The 20,504-nt window shown below is 39.7% G+C and overlaps 1 protein-coding gene across 1 annotated transcript in view; it reads left to right on the top strand.

The window, feature by feature from the left end:
- The window catches only part of CEP170 (centrosomal protein 170kDa), an 86,022-nt gene that overhangs the window by 19,234 nt on the left and 46,284 nt on the right, over positions 1 to 20,504 (top strand). The window contains exons 7-10 of the mRNA XM_005882440.2: positions 1,355 to 1,489; positions 10,947 to 11,423; positions 15,954 to 16,117; positions 16,304 to 16,597. Coding sequence (XP_005882502.1) covers positions 1,355 to 1,489; positions 10,947 to 11,423; positions 15,954 to 16,117; positions 16,304 to 16,597 — 1,070 coding nt within the window. The remainder of the gene's footprint in view (positions 1 to 1,354; positions 1,490 to 10,946; positions 11,424 to 15,953; positions 16,118 to 16,303; positions 16,598 to 20,504) is intronic.

Here is a 20,504-nt window from a genome sequence, read left to right as displayed (position 1 = left end):
TGTGCACCAGGCCTCTAGTATATATATAAAAGGCTAACATGCTAATTGTACCTCGGACCCATCAACCAGTCGCTATAATGCACACTGACCACCAGGGGGAAGACGCTCTGACCAGTAGGTTAGCTTGCTGCTGGGGTCCAGCCCATCGGGACTGGGCCAGATGAGCCGGACACTCCCTGGAGCCCTCCGGCAGTCCCTCCCCAGCCCTGATTGTGCACCGATGGGGTCCCTTGGCCTGGCCTGTGCCCTTTCACATTCTGGGACCCCTTAGGGCAGTGGTTCTCGACCTTCTGGCCCTTTAAATACAGTTCCTCATGTGGCCCAACCATAAAATTATTTTCGTTGCTACTTCGTAACTAATGTTGCTGCTGTTATGAATTGTAATGTAAATATCTGATATGCAGGATGGTCTTAGGCGACCCCTGTGAAAGGGTTGTTCAACCGCCAAAGGGGTCGTGACCCACAGGTTGAGAACCCCTGCCTTAGGGGATGTCAGAGAGCCAGTTCCAGCCCGACCCCCGCAGGCTAGGCCAAGGGACCCCACCAGTGCACAAATCCATGCACTGGGCCTCTAGTAATAATAATAATAACAGTTTCACAGTGGACTTTAATGCAGGCAGTGCTTTCGCTGCAAAGCATTATAAACCACATTCTATGGCAGTTGTATGTAGGTGTGTTTCATATGTTTAAATATGTAAGGGAATTAAATGTAATTCACCGTACAGTATTTTTATTAATTCACATGTGTTTGCTTTTTCTTCTGAATTATAATAACTGAAATGAATTCATAGGAAATACCCACTGATGCTGCATCATCACAATTATCATATTTATCATGTTCCAGAAACTGTAAAAAGTGCTTCAGATAAATAATCCCTTTCATGCAAAGCAATTTTTTTAAATTGAGAGGCATCACCAAATTTGTTCAAATGTAAATCTGTTTACATTATTAACAGCAAGTTTAAATTTAGTTAATATGCAATGCCCTATGGCTTTAAAAAAAATTTAAATAGTCACTCATACCAAAATTGACTTTAATCTTTTATATTTAGACTTAAGGAGTCATTTCTGTTGACCAAATAACTGATTGTGGTTGAGTAGAAAGTTATTGGGCTTAGCAGTTTGCAGTACTTAGATACTAGTGAGTGCAAAACACAATTTCTTTAGTCATGTCCGACATTGAATAAGGTCTTGCACAAATACTAAGTTGTTATTTAACTTAAGTAGTACTTTTCAGCCATCTAGACTATACGTTGTTTTTCATTTCACAAATCAACCAGGCAGTTCTAATGTCTGCAAAGCACTTTTTTTTCTGTTTCATATGCTTTAGACAGATTTTCCTACCTCTTTCCAGATACTTCTGCCATGCCCCGCGGTACTCCATTATATGGGCAGCCTTCATGGTGGGGCGATGATGAGGTGGACGAAAAAAGAGCTTTCAAGTCAAATGGCAAACCAGAAGAAAAAAATCATGAAACTGGAACCTCAGGTAAAAACACTTCAGATTATGAGATTTGGGGATATTTGGGGATATTATTATCAGGTAACAAACCTGTCTACCCTAAAAAGAGATATCTACTACTCTTTAATTTGATTTAAAAAAAAAAAAAGGTGATGAATGTTTTAATGACTTTAACATTGTAATTTTAATTCATTCTGAATTATTCTCACATAAGTTATTAATTCCATTATCTTTGTAAATCATTTAAAAATATTTTTGCAGTTTTTTTACGAGATTGTTAAAACTTGGGAAGACATTAATAATGTAGTTGGACAGTTTAACTATTTTAAAATACAACTAATTTGGTGTGTTTTCATTAGGTTCACGAGCATATAATCATGCTAGAGGCCCAGTGCACGAAATTCATGCACAAGTAAGATCCCTAGGCCTGGCCGGCGATCAGGGCCGATCCGGCTGTCAACCAGGGCCTTCCTTCATTCCACACCGCCCCCTGGTTGTCAGTGCACGTCATAGTGAGCGATCGAACTCCCGGTCTCTCGGTTGAACTCCCGAGGGGGCACTTTGCATATTACCCTTTTGTATATATATAGATTTTTAAATGAACAATTTCTCTGATGTTCAGAAATATGACATGAAATTATAACCTTTCAAGCCTCACTTTATCCAGTTTGTTGGGATATGGTAGCAACAAGATTAGCTAGCTCAGCAGCCAGAATGAAGACATAGTTGTGGGTCAAATTCCCAGGTTAGTAGTCAGGAAATATATTCTTCCCATTGCTGGAGGGATGTAGTAATGAACTAAGTGTCCATAAGCCGGAAAATCAAGATTTTCAGGAAATCGTGGTGTGAGTTGTCCATCACCTATGACCTGGAGTCAGTGGTAACGCAGATAAGGATCCAGGCCTGCAGGAATTCAATGCGGGCACCAGGAGCAGTACGGGAACCAGCTCTAAGTCAAGGGCAGATGCCATCAGAGCACTTGTCAGTTTTCTACCTCTGACCCCAGTTCTGCAAGAGAAATAGGACATTTTTGTGTAGCTGGAGAAGAAGGACACTGGTTCTTTAAATATGCTCTGATTTTTCCAAGACACGTGTCTCCGAAAGCTGGCTTTATCAACTTGATTTGATTTTGCCCCCAGTTGAAGTTAGCAACTTTGCAAATCAATTCGCCTCACAGCTTCCTTGCCTCTGAGACCAACACAGGTTTCTTCATGCCCAAGCTCAGAGACTTGGTGTGTTGTTGAGCAGACTCTCACATGCAAGTAACAGACATGCTTCCTGAGACTAAAAAGGAAAAATATTTAATGGCTTAAATAACTGAGTCTCACACAGCCGGCGTGGCTTAGTGGTTGAGTGTCAACCTATGAACCAGGAGCTGACGGTTCAATTCCTGGTCAGGGCACATGCCCCGGTTGCAAGCTCAATAACCAGTGTGGGACGTGCAGGAGGCAGCCGATCAATGATTCTCTCTCATCATTGATGTTTCCATCTCTCTCTCCCTCTCGCTTCCTCTCTGGGATCAATAACAATATATATTTTTTAAAAGTAACTGAGTCTCTTCCGGATTGGTTAGCGCAGCATCTCAACAGTGTCATCCTCTGGCTGGTTTCTGTCCATTTCTCAGCCCTCCTACCCACAGTGGCTGCATACTGGGCAGTTCCTCTCGCACACGTAGGCTGCCTGCCAGCAGCAATCCGGGGTGTGTGCTATCGGATCACAGCCAGCAGGAAGTAGCGAAGATTGCTTCCAGAGGACCCCAGCAGTTGCAAGAGGATTTCTTCTCAAAATTTTCAGCATATCTCTCATCTCATCGGCCTCTTACAGGTTCACGAGTAGGTCACCCCCTTGTTTCTGAACCAACCTCTGGCAAGGGCTAGGAGGCTATCCTTCAGCCATCTTGCTCACCCTGAAGCTATGTGGGGTTAGTTTTGCTCGAAGGCACATGAGCTGTGTCAGGAAAGAGGAGATATCCAGCAATGTTGGAGTTCTTTGAGGAGGAGGTACAGGAAATGGATATTGGAAGGCGGTCAAGAATGTCTGCTTCATTTGAAATCTTACATCTTCCCTTCTCACTGTTGCCTTTTTTTTCTCACTAAGTCATAAATTGAACTTCCTACTTCCAGTTTCAACCCTCCTGCAGTTCATTTTGCATAAAAAATCTCAGTTCTTTATTTTCATAAAAAAAAACACCTAAAGTGGCTGTCTTTTGCCTGCCAAATAGATTTATGTCCAAGTTCTAATTATGTCCCACTTTCCTTAAGAGCCTTATGTCCCACAAAGAGTTGTTTTTAGACTGTCTACCAATGGCTTCCCACATAAATCATACTATAATTCCTGCCTGCTTTATCCCCACAGATATATACACACTTACATCAGGTGATAAAGTATTCTAAGTGTATCCGTATATATGTATTGCTGATATATAACACTGTTTCATTCAGTGTTTTGTGTGTATGCCTTCTCATCTTAACTTAAGTTCCTTATTTCAAGGATCACGTATTACCACGGTGCACCAGAGCCACCTCGTAGAGAGAAGAGGGGAAAACGTACTGATTATGGAGGTTCATTTAAAAGAAGACACAGCAGATTGTAACTATTGCCAAATTCGGAAAATAATTGTGAGGGTGATTTTATCTTGCCATTCAAAATCTATTCCTACCCCCTCACACAAAATGACTTTGAAATCTGAAATCTATAACTTGTAGAATACAGTGAAGTGTATGTGTAATTTCTGTCCTGGAGACAGAATCATGATTTATAAATAATAGCTAAGGCTTCAGTGATTCTTACTTAGCCAGACACTCTTGTTAGTGTTTATGTTTATTATTTAATCCTCAGTGATACCTGAAGATTGTTACTGTAATTTTCCCCATTTTATAGATCAGGAAACTGAGGGGCAGCGATATGAATTTCCTTTCCAAGCACCCAGCTAGCAAATGGTTCAGTGAGGATTTTAAGGTTTATATTAAACATAAAAACCACATGGGAAATATAGAAATTCAAATAGAAGTAACATAAACCTGTCATAAATCGTAAACAAAAAACTATTTGTGGGGCAGCATGGATGACAAATGGTCTACTGTGTAAATTTTAGAATGAGGCAGACAAAAGTTTGAAGGCCGGGGATTGAGCCTGCATGTGCCCCGACCGAAATCCAACTGGGACCCTTCAGTCCCCAGGCTGATGTTCTATCCACTGAGCCAAACCAGCTAGGGCCCAAGTCCACCTTTTAACCATAAGCAGTCAACATTTCAGCAGCCATTACACATACACACACTCCAAAAAGATATACTTCATAGAGGACAAAGATTTGGAAAAACATTCCAAAAATAAACTGGCATGAAAATAGATCCCTCATACCTGAACATAGTAAAATAAATTGCAAATTCTTAACTGATTATCAGCTTATGTGACCTCTCATCAGAGTGTCATCTCTGCCCGATGACAAAAGCTGTCTCGCAATCTTGGGATTCTTTTGGGGGAAGAAGGAATTAAGTGATTTACATCTTGTGATAAATAGTTTAAAGCACGCAGTCAGATCCAGCTGATTAAGAGCCTTTTGAGAGTCTCACTTGCTTTCTTTTTTTAAAATATATTTTTATTGATTTTAGAGAGGAAGGGAGAGAGAGAGAAACATCAATGAAGAGAGAGAATCATTGATGAGCTGTCCCCTGCACACCCCACACTGGGGATTGAGCCCCCAACTCGGGCATGTGCCCTTGACCAGGAATCGGACCCTGACCTCCTGGTTCATAGGCTGATGCTCAACCACTGAGCCATGCCAGCCAGGCTCACTTGTTTTCTTATATTCGTATAAAGATATTGTTTCAGATTTATCATTTACAGCCTTTTTAAATCTAGGATGAGGAAAACAAAATATTTACTGACCTGAAATAATTTATGATGCCAGCATAGATTGTAGAATCAATTTGAAAACATATACTAAATGTTATTTCATGCTATCATTTTGAAATTAAGTTGTTTCTGTTACAAAAAATCTTTCAAATCGTGAAACGCAAATGCTTATTAGTTTAATTATTTCTTCTCTAAGCATACTATTTTGGTAAAACAAAAAGACATTTGCTTCTTGATTACCAAATTTTAGAAGTAAAATCTTAGTACTTAGTCATGACAGGTGAACATTCCAGAAAGGAGAAGAGAGTATCTGTCTACTACCTGATTATTTTTTTTAACATATTTTTATTGATTTCAGAGAGGAATTTCCTTACCAAGGTCACCCAGCTAGTAAATAATTTAGTTGGGATTTTAACCCAGGCAGCTCGACTCCTGGAAGGGAGAGAGAGAGAGAGATAGCAACATCAGTGATGAGAGAGAATCATGGATCAGCTGCCTCCTGCACACCCCCTACTAGGGATCAAGCCCGCAACCCAGGCATGTGCCCTTGACCGGAATTGAACCCAGGACCCTTCAGTCTGCAAGCCAATGCTCTATCCACTGAGCCAAACCAGCCAGGGCTACCTGGTTATTTTTGATGTTCCTCTCTAAGGGTCCCCATGTTTCCAAAATCTCTACAGACTTACCAAGTAGCCTAAACACCCTAGAAGCAAATCTGTACATCAGAGCAATCAAGTTCTCCTGAAATCATGTGAATATTTTGAGTCCTATTAGAGAAAAATCAGTCCTCACGTTAGCTACAGGTGTGCTCGTCTCTGGATTTTAGAGAGAGAGAAAGGGAGACAGAGAGAGAAACATCATTCCGCTGCCTCTAGCACACCCCCTACTGGGGATCGAGCCCAAAACCTGGGCATGTGCCCTGACTGGGAATTGAACCTGGGACCTTGCGGTGCATGGGACTGTGCTCAACCAACTGAGCCACACCGGCCAGGGCTGGGTATGCTCTTCTACCTGCTCACTTGGTTTACACATTTCTTTAGGTTACAATGAAAGGCCTCTAAGCATTGCATACATTTCGAGAAGGTGTGCACAACTGTGAGGAGTAGATTTTTGTCTCTTTCATATTGATTTTTAATCTCATCTAACTAAATTTCATTTCGAGAAGGTGTGCACAACTGTGAGGAGTAGATTTTTGTCTCTTTCATATTGATTTTTAACCTCATCTAACTAAATTTAAAAACTTGCAGGTTGTGACTCCTTTTAAGCAAAAGTGGTTTACCAGTCTTTGTTATACCAAGTACTTGAATATACTAGCAGAAGGAGCCTTCACATTACAGTCTGTGTCATCTTGAGTTAGTGTAATATTTTATTTAATTTAGTACAGAAGAATAAGGGGAACTCCTTTTTCTGGATTCTGTATATTACAGGATTCCCTGGAAGGTCATTCAGTCATAAAATATTTTAAGGAAGTTAAGGATATTATCACCAATTGCTCTGATTTAGGTAAACAGAATTAATTCTAACATAGTTATTAAAAATGTTTAAATATCTAGAATTTAGATTAACAACAGTATCAGTATAAATAAAATATTAGTATATTTAGTATGTTATTTGGTGTATTTTAGTGTAAACAAAATAGATTTGGAAGAGAAATGGATGTTAAATTCATAATTCCAGAGTATGTTCTGTCAGTTTCCTAAGAGAGGAAAGTTGCTTATATTTCTGTTTTAATTTGGAAAAGCCCTAATTTTCCTAGTAGGCCTACACTTCCCCAATTTAGTGGGCCCGAACTTGATCTGTTTTTCTTATCTTCTGAGAAAGGAATTCTTCCCCATAATGAATTTTCCAGATGACTGAACTTTTACAACTGACAATTTTTTTACAAAGTTGAATGATTTCCTGTATTCCTATTTTAAATGAATTACCCCTATCGCTGCCTTTTCAAGCAGAGGAGGCGGAATGTAATGAAAATGTTTGCTTTATGACTCGGAATCATTATGAATATTAAGTGATGAATATTGAGTAAAGAACATTGAACTGTGATGCATTACAGCGATGTCCCTGGGAGACTTGGAAGGGGTGTGTGTACGTCTTGTACACGGAATGGTTTGGGCTTGTGTGTCTCTGAGCCACGCCTCCCCTTGATTGTTTTAGTTTTCTCTCTACAACTTGACTCTTACTTCTCAGTTATCCGTCTGACCTTAAGTCTACCAGACCTGAGGCCCTGAACCAATTTTCCAGATGACTGAACTTTTACAACTGACAATTTTTTTTACAAAGTTGAATGATTTCCTGTATTTCTATTTTAAATGAATTACCCCTATCGCTGCCTTTCCAAGCAGAGGAGGCGGAATGTAATTAAAATGTTTGCTTTATGACTCGGAATCATTATGAATATTAAGTGATGAATATTGAGTAAAGAACATTGAACTGTGATGCATTACAGCGATGTCCCTGGGAGACTTGGAAGGGGTGTGTGTACGTCTTCAGGGGGCGGTAGCGCCCACTTTGGGAATCACTGCATTACAGCGATGTCCCTGGGAGACTTGGAAGGGGTGTGTGTATGTCTTGTACACGGAATGGTTTGGGCTTGTGTGTCTCTGAGCCATGCCTCCCCTTGATTGTTTTAGTCTTCTCTCTACAATTTGACTCTTACTTCTCAGTAATCCGTCTGACCTTAAGCCTCACTAGCTCTCAAGAGGGACTTCCTTGTTAGTGAAGGTCACAGATATGAGAGAAGAGGCATCATGTCTGCCTTGGGTTTCTTAGAGTTAGATTTTTGGGTGTGGAAATTACCTAAAAATCGGTACAGCAGTCTGGTAAGGTTAAGCCTCACTAGCTCTGAAGAGGGACTTCCTTGTTAGTGAAGGTCGAAGATAGGAGAGAAGAGGCGTCATGTCTGCCTTGGGTTTCTTAGAGTTAGATTTTTGATTTTAGTTGGTTGTTTTCCTCATTCTTAACCATGTTGGAGATTTGGGGCAGGACAAGAGAGAAACGTTTATTTGTGTGCCTACTTATGCCAAGTTTTGTTCTGAGTAACTTACAAGATCTCACCCAATAGTATCTCACTAAATGTTCATAGTCTGATGGATAGATATTCCTATTTCCTCATTTTAGGGGGAGGAAAATGAGAACTAAAGGCTGATAGAGACAGGATTTAATCTGATTTGAAGTCTTATCCCTGCTCTTTACTAAACCAGGCCGCCTGGTTATAACCATCGGATCTTAACATGCTGCCTTCCCTACTCTAAAGTGCTACTCGATGGTGTTAGACAGCTGATTGCTGGTAGAGTCGATGTTAACTTGTACCAGCCTCAGGTTCCTAGTCCTTGGAGTAAAGGCGATTTTGCAGTAGGACTAAGGGAACAATAAGCTTAAAAGCAGTGATGTGCACTTGTTGGTCTCTGCTGTTATAATGTGAACATATGTTGTAAGTATGTTAGTAGTAACAGGGAACTTTTCATTCCCAAGGGAGGAAAGTATTTCTTTTGAGTGCTGAGTGGCAAGTGGTTGTAAACCATATATCCCTGGACCAGCTCTTTGTGGTTTTTACATTGTAATTCAGCCACATCATTTTATAGAAAATTACCACCCTTTGTCCCTAGTGTTACTGTTATTTGAAGGATGAGCAAAGCAGAATGAATGAATGAAGGAATGAAGGAATGATTAGGTATCTCTGTTGGTAGCATGGTTTATAAACCAGTTGTACTATATGGAATTGATTAAGTACAGTACATTGTACATAATAAATCAATCAATGTATGAAAAAAATCAAAAATAACATTTATTAATGAGTTTATTAATATATGTCAAGTGGTTAATGCATTATACTGTCACAGGAATTTCAAGTGATAGGCCTTCAGAGTAAATATTCAAATTCAAGTGAACATTTTATTATTAAGAAAAAGATAAATTAACTTTTAATAAAGAAAAATTTTAAATGTAACTTTAAATTATTAAGTCTTATATAACCTTTCAAAGAGCATGTAAAATATTTGCTTTGATAACGTAAAGTTGTTCTTGATATAATTTTTTTTTCATTTTCAGTGGTGAAAAAACTAAGTAGACTTTGAAAAGGATCATTTTTACATTTAGATTGTTTTGGTTGGATATTGTTTATCTTCTGCATAGATTTTGGGGTTTTTTCCTGCTTTTTTTTTGAAATTAGCTTGATGTCTTCTATACACTACCCCCTACTTTCGGTTACAGAAATGTTGCCGTCCCAATCTTCTGTACCCTAAAAGCAAACAGTGTTATGATGGCTTCATATTCAGAATATGCCAAGAAGTCAATTACAGCACCTGAAGAATCCCATCAAGATGTAATATTCCAAAAGATGTTTCAAAAGACTAACTACATCACTTAATTAGAAAATGATTGAAAACAACTTGGTCTCCCTGCATGGCCTTTCCTCCTAATAAATGATCTGCAAATGGTTTCTCCCATTGTATTTTCAATAAGAATGCTGTCTGAGCTTTAGGGAAATATTTTTCATTTGAACTCACTCTTTACCATCTTGATAAATAGCCATGGTCAGTTGCTTCCTGAAAAACAGGGCAGTTTAATCTTTAAAAAATGTACATATGTATGTATTGCATCTGCACTTCTGATAACACATACTTAAAACATTTCAATTGTCATTTTCACTTCTATGCTTTTACATGCTTTATGTATAAATGTGTTTATTTTTATTTTTATGCTTTTATATTCGCTTCTGGGCAATCGACGAATGGTAGCGTTCCAGTGCTGTTGGCTTCTTCTGCCAGCTCTTGTTATTGATCTGATTTTGTAATTCGGCCTTTCTCCAAGGATTTTTGACACTTGTGCATATTCTGCTGTATAGAAATGTACATGAATTTTCTTCTGCAATGGATGGCTGGCAACTGAATTTCTACTATCTTATTTTTTTCACCCTGCTGCTTGGATTTTCTTCTGCAATGGATGGCTGGCAACTGAATTTCTACTTTTATCTTATTTTTTTCACCCTGCTGCTTGAATGGCAATGCTGCAGACAAACCACATGCTTTGTCTTTAATATTCTTTTATTCTTTATAAAATGTATCTTCTTGCAAGGATCACATGTTTTATTTTATTTATTACTTTGGTCGTTCTGTTAGTAATGATTGTGAATGTAATGGGAAGAATGGTAAGTGGGGTCATTGCTTGTAGAGCATCGCTTACGTACTGACTTCATGTGCGTTTCCTCACTTGAGCACCTGTTCTCCTAGGAGCTCTACTTGTGTTCAAGATATTTCAGATATTTCATTCTCCTTACTTGATAAGGAAATTCATCTTTTTTTCTGTCACTCGAGATATATAACATATACATTGAACATGAATCTCCATCTCCATTTGATTTCAATTCTTTAGCACTTCGATGATTTCTAGAACATGGCCCTCGCCATTCAAGGTCCATCTCTTAGCTGCTTTGCTATCCTTTGCCATGGCTGCTACTCACCTTGCATCTCCTGTTGGTACCTGAATACCATGTTTACAGCCAAAATGACTTCTTCTCTGTGACATTTGCCCTGGTTTTCATCCAGACTGTGATCTGACTTGTGGTGCTCTTGACTCCTTCAAATGCTAGAAGCTCCCAATATTTTGAATTTTCTCTTATTTTTCTCATTAGGGTGCAGCTTAGATGCCAAGCAAGTGGAGGAACAGTCTGCAGCGGCAAATGAAGAAGTACTTTTTCCTTTATGTAGGGAACCGAGTTATTTTGAAATCCCTACAAAAGAGTTCCAGCAGCCGTCACAAATCACAGAAAGCACTATCCATGAAATCCCAACAAAAGACACACCGAGCTCCCATACCACAGGTGCAGGGCATGCCTCCTTTACCATTGAATTTGATGACAGTGCCCCAGGGAAGGTAACGATTAGAGACCATGTGACAAAATTTACTTCTGAGCAGCGCCACAAGTCCAGGAAGTCGTCTTTGGGAACTCAAGACCTGCCGGGGATCCAGACTGGAATGATGGCCCCAGAAAACAAAGTCGCCGACTGGCTAGCTCAGAACAACCCTCCTCAGATGGTCTGGGAGAGAACCGAAGACGATTCCAAAAGTATTAAGAGTGATGTGCCCGTTTACTTGAAAAGGTTGAAAGGTAAAGTGAATTGATCGTTTCAGAACTTCCTATATTACGATAAAGAGAATTCCATCTTCACAGTTCCCCAACTGCTATTAGATGAATAATGCGGTAGAAAACTGCTCCCTCCGAGCTTTATATGTGATTTTAAAGCTCAAAAGCAAGCCATACTGCCCATGGCCAACTCATTCCAAATAGTCTGCCTTCGTGTTCTTGCCAAAACCAGATTGGTTTTGTAAATTTGATTTATGCCATTAAGTATGTCTCTTTTTTCTTATGGAATTAAAAATTTAGTCAGTTCATCAGGGGAATTCCTTAGAAGACAATTCTCATCATTCTCTTGACTTAAGGAAAAGATATGTTCAATAATATTCTTCTCTATTGGGATCCTTCCAGTAAAATGGCAATATCTAAATTTTGAAAGAAATGTTAAGCCATTTGATAAAGGGTCAAAAGTTCTACCTTGGTAATAAAGTCATATTGTTGATAGAGGGTTTCAAACTGTTCTCAGTAGTTACTCATGAAACAAAAAATTTTGGTTTAGAGATAACTTACTCGAAATCGACTTAATTACATTTTTTCAATAGTCAGACTTTTATGAAAATGACAATTGAATTATTTATTCATGAACTAGTTTTTATATATGCTTTACTAGTATAATTCTTGGCCAAAAATTGCAAGATCTTTATACCTGCACATAGAAGTTTTTAACGAATTTTTCCATTGTTTTTGCTAATTAAATTTACTTTAGAATTGCCAAATACAGTTTTGTGTTACTCTATATTTTATTTAACAAGCTATCTATGAGGGAAATGATTGCATGTTAATCTGGCCATTCTATAACTGTACAAGGAGATAATGAGCTTTCAAAAAATGCTTGTTGAGGTCAGAGACTATTACTTACTTGGTATTCCTAACACTTCACCTGAGACTTGAGTACCTGATAGATATTCAGTAATTAAACAATGAATGACTTGACAATCAATGACAAGACTGACTGTGGCTTAACTCGTACTTTATGCCCTGGGAATCTGGGCAAGTGATGAAGAAGTACCTATTTCTGATTTGCTTCTAAGGTATTTCAAGATAGTGAGATGGGGAGGTTACCTACATCTTTGTTGGGCCTGTTGCTATATTTAATTACAATCATATGCAATTACCTGACTTGAGATTGTTATCCTTTACTTCTACTGTGTAATATTAAATACACAGTAGAGATCTATATGAATGTATAGCTCAAGCTTACAAATTAAAGTTACCGATTTGTAAACCGACCATTTTTATGAATTGGATAAATAATATTAATATCCTTGTATAATGTAAATGGTAGCATAAACCTTGAAAATTTAGAAGTAACATCGTATTTTTAAAGCCACGCTTAATAAATACATTAAAAGTGAGCTAAAAGGTCCTTTTAAAAGCTACCAGTTTTTAAAAATACCCTTTTATTATAACTGCTTTTTAGTCATTATCACTATTTTCTGTATTAGCTGTTATTTTAAGCCATCATTTTAAGACATTCTCTGCTCTTGAACAAGCCTAATTCCAAATAGAGGCATTAATGCCCACAGTCACACTATATCCATGCATTAATGATTACATATTTGAAAACCTTACCAGAAATTATACCATCAATACTACCACCCCTCGAAATTGATTTTTGGGTAGACACATATTTTAGTATGTTGCCATTGCTCGGAACCCTTCTATTGGATATGCCTTCATACCATTCTACAAGCATCTAAAAAATCTCTCTGAATATAACTCAGTTTGGTTCAAGATAGACCCGTTTTATTATTCCAGATATTCTTACAAATGACATTTGATTTTCCCCAAAGCCAGAACTGCCATCTATAATAATAAAAGCATAATATCCTAATTAGACCAGACAGCCAAACAACCTTCCGGACCACCAGATGAAGCCGGGGCTACAAGGGCTAAGGCAAGCCACTGCAGCTGCGAGGGCCAAGCCCCTTGCACGAATTTCGTGCATCAGGCCTCTAGTTGTTAGATAAAGGTTTTCCACATTTTAGGCTATCGAACGTATATACCTAGACTCTAACCACATAAATGTAATGACAGCAAATAGTAATAATTTTATATTCACTAAACTTTCAGCAACTGTTTAGATGAGTCAGAAACTTGAAAGTAGGCAAAACAAAACCAAAAAACACAACAACTTTGCTCCTGCAAGAGTCAAGTGCACGCGCTTTGGGACAGTGAAGCAAAGAATGTTCACAAAGCCCATACACTTCACCCTTTAGGAGAGCTGCTCCTCTCGGCCACAGCTGCTGGCACGGTCCAGCTAGCCTGCCCCCCAATGCTTAAAGGGACAGTCCGCTTATTCAGGCACAGTCAGAGACAGGCAAGACAGACAGGAAGAAACCTAGGGGAGGAGGGTTCCCTAGTGGTTCTTTTGTTGAGAGAAAACAGAGATTGCAGTTCTGGTCACATGTTCACCTTGTGTGACACTGAGAAATAGAAGAGAAATAATAAATTTTCCAGAAAAGAAAATGGCTGATGTTTACATTCAAATAGACATTTTAGCCCTGCCAGTGTGGCTTGGTGGTGGAGTGTAGACCCATGAGTCCCGAGGCCATCGGTTCAATTCCCGGTCAGGGGCACATGCCCAGGTTGCGGCCTTTATCCCTAGTGGGGGGCATGCAGGAGACAGGCAGTCAATGTTCCTCTCACATCCATGTTTCTCTCTCTCTCCCTATCCCTTTCCCTTCCTTGCTATCTAAAATCAATAAAAACATATTTAAAAAAAGAAAAAGAAAAATTTTAAGCTATAACTTAAAGAGAAGATACTGAAAGGGCCTGACATCACTTACGTGCCAAATTTTATATGTTGGTACAAGAACTAAATTCTGTTAAGATGCTGTTTTCGTGTTGTGCGTGTGTGATTCGGGGTTTTTGTATTTATTATGCAAGAAATATTGGCGGTTAGTAACATCCAGCTCTTACAAACTGGATTTCTTTCAATATATCCCACTGCAACCGTGAGATAGGCTGAAAAAGGTCATGTTTTTAATGAGCTTTGTATTTGAACTGGTGGGATTTTTTTTTTTAAATTCCATCTGCTTTCCTGAATTTGTAGCTTAATTACCTGAGGCAGGGAGTCTATTAATTAAACAAGTGTGTGTTTTCTTTTCAGATTGCATTTTGAATAGTTACTAGTTAGAAGAAAGTTTCAGATTTGTTGTCATATCTGAAGTTTATATTACTCACCATCCCTGCACTGGGAGAGCTCCCCAAACCCCTCTTTTTGGTCTTGCTAACTCCCTGGGCTTCCCTTGCCAGTTTCTTCACCCTCCTGAGTCTTCTCGCTGCGTTTATGCACCACATTTTTACAGCTGGTCCTCTTGTGTTAAATCCTTAACACGGTAGCTTCTAATTTATTAGAACCAGCCCATGAATATGAAACAACTTTTTCCCGGGACATATGTGTGTTGTCCCTCCCAGCCTCCAAGTCTCAGTTCTGCTCATCATTTTCTTTGATGCCATGTTATTCAGCAAGTATTCTGATTACATTTGTGGCCCAGGACAATTTAAAAATCAAATTTAGTCCTGGAAACTTTGGAACACATCTGGTTGATAGATTCATTTATAGCTTCTAAAAGCCCTCATTTATGAGTTGATCTTAAACATGCATAGAATAACTCTTGACTTTCTAATAATTTTATGCCATATATATAATACTTATTTGACTGTTGTAATATTCTTATTTAGGTAATGAGAATTCAAATCAATGAAAAGTCAAGTAATTGTCATAGTTTTACATTTTGATATTTCAAAATTCCAATATATTCTAACTTAACTTTTTTATATGGTTATATTTAGCACCGTGCCATTTGCCCAGTAGGTGTTAGATTTATATAGGATTTTATAGATAGGCCTTCAGCATGCTTTATTTAATTCGGAAGCTACTAGAGTTTAGAGCTCAAAATGCAGATTTTCAAAAATTCTTGTAGCTAAAAAGATGTTTGTAAATAATTGTACAGTCATTGGTGGAAACTATAAAGACACTATACTTAGGGATGTAGTATATGTCATCGAAAGTTAAGGTTCATCACATTTTTTATGGCATTTGTATTCTCTTTTCCTGTGTAAGGATAAAGCATTTCAGTAGAATCACCCTTTTCCTTTCTCTTCCTCACTAATTCTAGAAACGCATTTTTGATTGCTTAAATAAAGTATAAGGTTTGAAGGTAGGATTCACGTTTATTAATGTTATAAACACAGACAATCGTGGATGCTATCGCATTGCTTATCTGTTGATGCATTGATGCATCATCCTAAAGTTAAAATTTCCAGAAAGAAAGACAGTCCTGTTCAGTCGTTTATACAGGGCCTCATTGTGGGTTGGCGACATTCTAATGGCAGCTCTGCAGTCGAGGGAAGTTTGCAGAGCCTGTTACTGGAAAGAACATATGACTTCGGATTGAATGGCGAAGGGGGCAAAACAAATGGCACCTTTGTGCATGCGTCTTATTTTCCCCGGGGACTTTGCCCTTCTCTATGATGCCGTTTCTCTTTTGTGTCCAGGAAATAAACACGATGATGGTACCCAGAGCGATTCCGAAAACGCTGGGGCGCACAGGCGCTGTAGCAAACGGGCCACGCTGGAGGAGCACCTAAGGCGCCACCACTCGGAACAGAAGAAGCTGCAGAAGGCCCTGGCCGCGGACAAGCACCAGGACCCGGCAGTCGTAAGTCCCACCGCCTGTATGATTGCCTTCTCTGATGGAGACAGTCCCAGCAAGAGAAGGTCTTGTTCTCTCACTCAGAGTGCGGGAGTCTTATGTGAGGACACGACTCATTCCACACCACTCGCAAAACTTGCAAAACCCCCATCTCCAGCAGCAGATGCCAAAGTGGTTTCTTTGTCTTTACAGACTAGCTCTGCGCACCGCAGAGGGGGGCATGGTGTTCCACATGGGAAATTGTTAAAGCAGAAATCAGAGGAGCCCGCCGTGCCTGTCCCCTTCCTACCAGCTGCCTTGTTAAGAAGTTCAGGGAGTCTTGGGCACAGACCGAGCCAGGAGATGGATAAAATGTTAAAAAACCAAGCTCCCTCTGCTACCTCTGAAAAGGATAATGATGATGACCAAAGTGACAAGGGTACTTATACCATTGAGTTAGAGAATCCCAACAGTGAGGAAGTGGAAGCAAGAAAAATGATTGACAAGGTAAATAACTGAAACGTGGGACGATGCTAGTTTGGGGGGTGGATTTGCCTGGCGGAAATTACTGCAGATCAGCATGAGACGCTCTCATGCAGGCAGGATTTGTTAGGGAAACTGTAAGACTAGCAATAAGACCAAATGCTTTCTGATTTTATTCTGCTGATGTTCTGAATTTGCCTGAGTTTCATAGGTAAAGTCCTTGTACATTTAAACTGTCAGGACCTATTACAGTTTTTACATTTAAGATAGGGTTTTTAAATAGTATACTTTGGCCATTCTCATTTTGCATACATTTAAAAACTAAAAGAAAAAACACTATTAAAAAACCAGATTGCTGTGACTCTGTTGATATAAACATAAATGTTAGCTGATAATAGTTAATCACAGGTTTCCTGCCTACTACTTCATGTTGGAAGCAGATGAAAATAGGTGTTTTAATCAATTTTGTTCTTTTTCTTATTTTCTTAATGTCTTTTTATTTCTATCTTCGGTGATAGAAAAAAAGTGTGAAAACAAAATTCGTTTGTTTGTGGTACTTGGAGCTGAGCGAGGGTATGCCCAGCCATGCTGAATATTTACATTTCAGATTTGTTTTCATGTTATTGGTCAATGTGTCCAGTGATTGGTGTATGGCTTAAAAAGTAGTTTTCCTCAATTTTGCTCTTGGTGATGGAAAGTTGACTTTATAATGAGCTGTTTATTTTACTCCCTGGAAGATAGCAACCTAAGTTGGGCCAATGCTTGATCTCATGTTAAGTTCCTGTTACTCAGCGTGTGAACTGCATTAGCATTGCTTGAAAGCTTATTAGAAAGACGGCCTCTCAGGCCCATCCCACACCCACTGACCAGGATCTGCTTTGAGAGCAAGATCTCCAGGTGGTTTGTATGCTCGTTAACATGAGATGCACTAGTTTAAATGATGAGTTTACAGAGTGGTCCTTCAGGGTAGACAAGATAACCCTTTGGGATCCAGGGAGATCCTGAGCATTTATGTTTACTTTTATTATTTTTTAAAAATATATTTTTATTGATTGCAGAGAGGAAGGTAGAGGGAGAGAGAGATAGAAATATCCATGATGAGAGAGAAGCATTGATTGGTTGCCTCCTGCATGCCCCACACTGGGGATCGAGCCTGCAACCCACACATGAGCCCCGACTGGGAATCAAACAGTGACCTCCTGGGTCATAGGTAGACATTCAATCACTGAGCCACGCCTGCCAGGCCACTTACATTTACTTTTAATATCACAGTTTTTATTTCCATGTTGGAGTGGATTCTCTAGTTACACTCGAGCAGGTATGTAATTTCTAAGCATGCATTTACTAAGGAGCACATGCTCCATGTCTTTTACTGTTGAGGTGGAGACCCATCAGTCTAGGAGATGGATGTGATGTGAGCTCTGTTATGTAGTTGTTGATAATGGAGGTGTGGCAACTAAAAACCAGATGAGCAAGTTTTATGATTAGATTAAAAGAAGCCTCAGGATGAAGTGTGAGCATAGAAAATGACTCTTGGGGATTTGGGATTATTTTTATCATTGGGAATTGATAATGACATTTTTTCCTATTAAAGTTCATAATTTCCCTCTATGAGGACAAGTACATTGCTATTTAAAATACTGTCTAATCTATAATAATAAAAGCACAATATGCTAATTAGACTGGATGTCCTTCCTTCCAGACAAAGCTGCAGTGGGGGGCTGAGGCAGAGTTGGCAGAGGCCCCTGCTGTTGTGGCAGCGGCTGGGGCCCCGGCCAAGGCCCTTGCACGAATTTCGTGCATCGGGCCTCTAGTAGAAAATAAATGAATCAGTTTTGAAAAAAGAGAATGGTAAGAAGTCTTAAAATTCAGATTATTATCAATTTTATGCCTTTGTTTGGTTTATGGATATTTTATAATGATCAGCATTTTCTCTATTAGAAGATACTTCAGTGAAGGATTGTATTATGATATTTAAGAACATGAACATTTGCAGGCAGATAGATCTGGGATAAAATCTACACTCTACAGATACAAGTATATGCCCTTGAGTATAAGCCTGTTTGTCTTTGCTCTAAAATAAAAGGACTTTCACTAGGTTATAAAAAGAATTCAACAAAATAATATACAATGCTTGTCACAATGCCTCTCTTATAATACGAGGTCCATAAATGTTAGCGATGTTATTACCCTTACTAGAACTTCCACATATGAGTCTTTCCACAAGGCACTGATGAAGCCTGGAAAGTTCTCCCAGCACTGAAAGGGCTCATCTGAAGCCCAAGTGGAACTTCCAGTGGAGGGGAACAGCCTGGCTAGAGGAGCAGAGAGCCAAGAAAGAAGTCCTTGTAGCAGCTGGACCCCTTAGGAAACTGGATGGAGGGAGCCCGCCAAACTGGTGTCCACCTGCTGTCTGCAATGACCAAAAGCATCTCTTTTTTCCTTCTATAAAGAGGCTCAGGGTGTGTGTGTGTGTGTGTGTGTGTGTGTGTGTGTGTGTATTTAAATATGTTTTTATTGATTTTAGAGAGAGAGGAATGAAGAGAGAGAAACATCAATGTGAGAAAGAACTATCCATTGGCGGCCTCCTGCACACCTCCTACTGGGGATCTAACCAGCAACCTGGGCATATGCCCTGACCTCCAGGAATCGAACCTGCGACCTTTTGGTACAGGGGAAGATGCCCAACCAACTGAGCCACACCAGCCAGGGCCAGCCTTAGGTTCAATGACAAATTATATGGCCACACTCTGGATAGAGAAAAGCAAGATTTTATTTTATTTATTTTTTAATTCTCACCTGAGGATATTTTTCCATTGATTTTTAGAGAGAGTGGAAGAGATAGGGAAAGACAGAGAGTAACATTGATGTGAGAGAAACACGTCGATTGGTTGCCCCCCTGCATGGGCCCTGGCCAAGGCCCCAGCTGGGGAGGAGCCTGCAGCCAAGATACATGCCTTTAACCGGAATCGAACCTGGAACCCTTCAATCTGCAGGCCAACGCTCTATCCACGGAGCCAAACTGGCTAGGGTGAGAAAAGCAAGATTTAAAAGCAGGATTCATTTAAGGGAGTCATGGCACTATGTGTCTGAGTAGGTAATTCACAGTCATTCTTAGTTTGGTTGAAGCAGAAAACAGCTGATAACGGAACGGTGGGGATGAAGAAGAGCCACTGCACTAGCTCGTGGGGACCAAGAAAAAGCTGAGATGCTAGTAGCCCTGGTTACAGCCAGAGGCAAATCCAGGCCAACTAGTCAGGCTCTGGCAACAAAAGCAGGGATGTGGGAATCAAGTGTCTGACGAAGAATAAGTAACTGGTGGGTGTGGAGCAAACAGAAACCAAGAAGAGCCAGAATCGGGGCACACGAACTCCGGGAGGCGTAACTAGAGGCATCGTGTCAAATTGCTGAAGAAGCTCTGCCATCCAATATCTTTCTCCCTTTGAAGTGGGGCCTACGGGGTGGACGTGGGGCATGGGCTCTGTCCATCTGAATTTGCTTGGTCCTGAAGACTTTTATGTCGTCTCCTTCCTTTTTCTCTCCGTGTCTGAGGGCTGCTTTAGTTAGCCATCTTTATTCAACAGCACTGTGTGCCAGGCTTTGTGTTAGGAAAGATTTTCAATTTTCTAAAAAATTGTATGTAGAGGGATGGAACTACACAAGTGAAAACAGGAATAAAGATAGTCTGATGACTGCTTTGAGGGACATAATCTGTTGGAGGAAGGGTACCAATGGCTCCCAAGAGGGACTCTCAGGTTAAACATGCCTTTGATAACTTCCTGTTTATTCACTTTCTCACTCCCTCATCTCACACACACACACACACACACACACACACACACACGCCAGGGCTGACTGGCAGACCCTGAACAACGGATGAATGGTGACTCTAACACACGTTTCTGTGAAAGAGAGGCTAAGGCACTACTTG

This window comes from Myotis brandtii, unplaced genomic scaffold (assembly GCF_000412655.1).
Source record: "Myotis brandtii unplaced genomic scaffold, ASM41265v1 scaffold717, whole genome shotgun sequence".
NCBI classification, from domain to species: Eukaryota; Metazoa; Chordata; class Mammalia; order Chiroptera; family Vespertilionidae; genus Myotis; species Myotis brandtii.
This window is presented reverse-complemented; position numbering and strand designations above follow the sequence as displayed.